This window comes from Littorina saxatilis, linkage group LG3 (assembly GCF_037325665.1).
Source record: "Littorina saxatilis isolate snail1 linkage group LG3, US_GU_Lsax_2.0, whole genome shotgun sequence".
NCBI lineage: Eukaryota > Metazoa > Mollusca > Gastropoda > Littorinimorpha > Littorinidae > Littorina > Littorina saxatilis.
Window position 1 is genome coordinate 29,836,940 of NC_090247.1, and position 4,764 is coordinate 29,841,703.

Below are 4,764 nucleotides of genomic sequence, written 5' to 3' on the forward strand. Positions count from 1 at the left end.
GGTAATATATTGTACTACGTTGCAAGCCCCTGGAGCAAATTTTTTATTAGTGCTTTTGTGAACAAGAAACAATTGACAAGTGGCTCTATCCCATCTCCCCCCTTTCTCCGTCGCGATATAACCTTCGTGGTTGAAAACGACGTTAAACACCAAATAAAGAAAGAAACAGGCAGATAGCATGGACCTCATCGCCATGTTTTCACAGATCGCAGAAATCACTGACTGCCTGTAACTGAAATCCTCATACCCTATTCTTTTTCTTCCCCAGACGAGTTTAACCACAGGCAGATAACGTCAACATGGACCTCGCCATGTTCTCCCAGATCGCAGAAATCACTGACTGCCTGTACCTGAGCAGTGCAGCAGCTGTCAAGGGGGAGAAGATTCGCCTGCTGGGCATCACCCAAATCATCAATCTCACCATGGACATTCCCAACTTGAAGATGCACAATGTGGAGAGCATCCAGATCCATGTCGATGATGTGCCTTCCGCCAACCTCAGCGTCTACTTTGACCGCTGTGCTGATAAGATCAACCAGGTGTGTTGGAGGGGGGAGGTTGTGAGTGTGGGTGACAGTTTTGTTGTTGTTGTCATTTGTTTGTTTGTTTGTTTGTTTTGTGTGTGTGTATTTCTTTTTTGGGGGGTAAGGTATGTTGAGGAGAGAATTGTTGTTGACAGGAATGTTCGGAGTGATATGATTGTATGCACATCATGTGAGTAAGTTATGTGTGTGTGTGTGAGTGTATGTGTGTGCGTGCCAGAGTACATGCATGTGTGTATAGGTTTTAGGTGGCAATTAGACAGACATGAAGGCAGAACCTTTCGTTCACTGTCTCCCAGATGTAAGTTACTTGCCCAAAGCACATTTGTGTGTTTCACGTAGCAAACCTTGAGCTGCAGTCTACTCATCCATAATATTACCACAACACCAGCAGTAATATTCATCCATGCATGTTTCAGGTGGCCAGGCAGCGAGGCCGAACTCTAGTCCACTGCGTGGCAGGCGTCAGTCGCTCGTCCAGCATCTGCATAGCGTACCTGATGAAGTACCAGAACATGCCCCTGGACCAGGCGTACCGCCACTGCAAGCGGTGCCGCTCTGTCGTGCACCCAAACATCGGCTTCTTTAAGCAGCTGGTGGACTATGAGCGGCGCCTGTTTGGACGCAACACAGTGCGCATGGTGCAGTCCAATATAGGACTGGTGCCGGAGGTCTATATCAAGGAGACGGAGCACATGGTGTGGCTGCCCAGCTCTCGACCCGGGCGCAGTCACTACGGTTACTAGCAGACTGGTGCTGGAGTTTGCAGTCACTGACTTCAGCGGGTGTGTGGGTGCAACTTTGCGTGCCACCGGCTGTGGCGGTATTGGTGAAATGTGATGTATTTTATGTTTGAGACTGCCTGACACTGCGAGGCATTTTTACAAGGACACTAAAATCTTGAGTCTTGAATCTTGAGCTATTATTGGCCTGTTAACCTTTTTCTGGTGCTGAAGATTGGAATCACTGTGGTTACCATTCTCGGGCTATGTTGTTTTGGCACTGGAGGTTGCAGTCACGTTGGAGACTTACTGGGTTCTTAGTCTCCCGTTCTGGCGCTAAAATTTGCAATCACTTATATGGTGACTTGAAACTGGGTGCCGGTCTTGAGATGGTTTTTTGGATGACGGTGACATTTCTGGCTGTTGAAGCAGTTTTTTTCTGTGTGATTTGGGATAATATTGACTGCAATAAATAAATAAAATATCTCCAAGAGGCTGTGTTTTCCTTTACAGTGTGACAACATTCTAGAAGACATTTCTTTGTTTGATTTTGGCATTTTTGTTTGATAGCATCTGACCTGGTGATGTTGAATTACAAAGAAGAAAAACTGGTGATAAACAATGAACTCATTGACACTGCTCCTATGCAGTTTTCTTGTGTGTGCATTTTGTTCATTTATGGAACTGCATGTGGATGTGCAAGCACTTGTTATAGGTTTGTGTTGAAAGAGTGAACTTGAGAGGTCACAGAATACGCAACTTGTGGAAAATGTGAAGGATCAAATATATACGCACCTGGAGGTACAGATAGGCTTAGAACTAAAACGCCTTCATCTGTTGCAGTGAGCACATCGTGTTTTGAAAGCCTGTAGCTGTTACAGTGGAACCTTCCTTTTAATACCTCCCAACATATCTGAGAAAAATGCCCCCCCGCGGGTTAGGGGGAAGAATTTACCCGATGCTCCCCAGCATGTCGTAAGAGGCGACTAACGGATTCTGTTTCTCCTTTTACCCTTGTTAAGTGTTTCTTGTACAGTATAGAATATAGTCAATTTTTGTAAAGATTTTAGTCAAGCAGTATGTAAGAAATGTTAAGTCCTTTAAGTACTGGAAACTTGCATTCTCCCAGTAAGGTGATATATTGTACTACGTTGCAAGCCCCTGGAGCAATTTTTTGGTTAGTGCTTTTGTGAACAAGAAACAATTGACAAGTGGCTCTATTCCATCTCCCCCCTTTCCCCGTCGCGATATAACCTTGAACGGTTGAAAACGACGTTAAACACCAAATAAAGAAAAGAAATAAAGAAATCTGAGAAAAATAAGGTCTAATAATGGAGGTAAATTTACAGAGGTTATGAACAGACAATCTCAAAAAGTAAGGTCTTAAAAGGGAGGAAGTCTTAAATTGGGGGGGGGGGGGGGGGGGGGGTGTCTTAAGAAGGGGGGTTCCACTGTAGTATATGGACTAGTACAGCACAATCTGAGTAAGGTCTAATAATGGAGGTAAATTTACAGAGGTTATGAACAATCTCAAAAAGTAAGGTCTTAAAAGGGAGGAAGTCTTAAATTGGGGGGGGGGGGGGGGGTGTCTTAAAAAGGGGGGTTCCACTGTAGTATATGGACTAGTACAGCACAATCTGAGTAAGAACATTGCACTATAGCACAATCTGTTCAAGATCATATACCACAATGAATCATCTTTTTGGAGCACAATTTATCAAAGGAACAGACTTCTTCAGAGGCTGTTGTTTTTGAAGGAGTAACTATAGTTAAACAGAGGGACTTTTGTGCTTGACCTTAAAATTACTGTGCAACGTACTGCAACTCAAAGCAGTCACATCTGTAATGCTAGAGTAGAAGGATGAGGATGAGGAGAAATTTGTACGGTTTTTTACTTGTATGTATATACGCTCTGTTGAAGGTTAACTGTTAATTTCATACAAAGAAAAACATCAAAGAAGGAAAAAAAGCTACTCAAGGAAACAACATCAATGAAGGAGAAGTAAACATGACATATGTCAAAGTCAAGGAGCTGGAGAAAATATGCATGTAACAAATATACATGTGAGCAAATTAATGAATAGACTTTGCAGTTGCTTCTGTTACACCTGCATTTTTATGCAAAATGAAAATAATGTCACTATTGTGAATGACAAATTGGAGCAAAGTTGAAGTGGGGCAAAGTGTTCAATCAGAGGTTGTGCATTAACCCTTAGGCTGGTTGTCGCGACATATGTCACGCTACTTTACGTATACTGTCACCTGGTTGTCACGACATATGTCGCGCTACTGGCTCAGTCTGTTTGGGCGGTTCTGATTACCTCCCATCGATGCGAAAACCTATATGACCGTTTTTCTTTATTTTTCTCTCTGTTAAACCACCAGTGGCTATGTAACATGTGTTACAGAATTGCACCATTGTAAGGGTTAATTAATCAGCACATCTCTGTAGGCAAAATTAGGCAGAGTAGAAAGGCAAAACGTGAATAAACCTATAATGACTTTCCCGACAGAATTATGTGTGTTTTGCTAACATCAGTTACTCCCTTGGGGTGTGTTTGTATGTTTATATCCACATATGTATGACTAGATGAATACCCGCTTTGCCGGGTATGGCTTCGCCGGGAAGAAGTCGAGCCAAATACCCGGCTGTGCCGGGGACCCGCCGGCGCACCGCACGAAGGAAGGGAGATAAACGCGCAAAACACTGGAGAAGAGTAAAAATAGTATAACAGGAATATGGATTGAGCGTTGTCAACAGTGACCTTCTAAAAATAGAAACGGGAATATGGATTGACGCCACACGAAGGAAGGGAGATAAGGAAGAGTTACTGGGAATGGATCCAGAGAAAAACCAAAATCGGTTCAGCACTGCGCGCTGAGAGCTTGTGTTGAAATATCTCATCGAGCAGGTTGTGTCCGGGGTCTACCTGAATATGCCCACCAAATTTGAAACAGATCCATCGAGAACCTTGGGCGTGCATCGCGGACACACACACACACAGACACAAGTCGTATATATATATAGATGTGCTACTTTGTTTTAATGAGGTAATCTCTTTTACAGTCATTAAGAATTCCATTTGGAAATACACAAGTTCCTACATTGGATAAGTAATTAGGCATTGACATTCTCCTATTAATTTTTTTCTCCATATATTTGTATGTCAAACATGTATGTACATGACCTCAAACAGGGCTTTGTTAATTGTATTTAACTGTGATAATCAGCTTTACGACCTTTTAGCAGAAAAACTTGATCAGTGAGTGAATTAATACCATTTTTGTTTTCTACTCTAGGTTTTTGAAACTTACATGAACAACAACAGCAACAAGATTAGTTTGAAGTGTTTGGAGGGGAGAGGGCGAGTGACGTTAACATGTACATGGTTTTTTTTACCGTTGATATTGAATACCAAGTTATAAGACATTCTCATGTCATTCTGGAAGAGAAAAATCACACTTGTTTAATGACGGTGACGGAATTGATCTTTGGCAAA

The 4,764-nt window shown here is 42.5% G+C and overlaps 1 protein-coding gene across 5 annotated transcripts in view; it reads left to right on the forward strand.

Moving 5' to 3' along the window:
* Positions 1-1,903, forward strand: part of LOC138962097 (dual specificity protein phosphatase 14-like) — a 34,011-nt gene extending 32,108 nt beyond the window's left edge. For all 5 annotated transcript variants that reach the window (XM_070333812.1, XM_070333813.1, XM_070333814.1 and 2 more), the window contains 2 exons: positions 269-539; positions 962-1,903. In XM_070333812.1, the coding sequence (XP_070189913.1) occupies positions 300-539; positions 962-1,288 (567 nt within the window). In that variant the 5' untranslated portion in view covers positions 269-299 and the 3' untranslated portion in view covers positions 1,289-1,903. The remainder of the gene's footprint in view (positions 1-268; positions 540-961) is intronic.
* Positions 1,904-4,764: the final 2,861 nt, after the last annotated feature.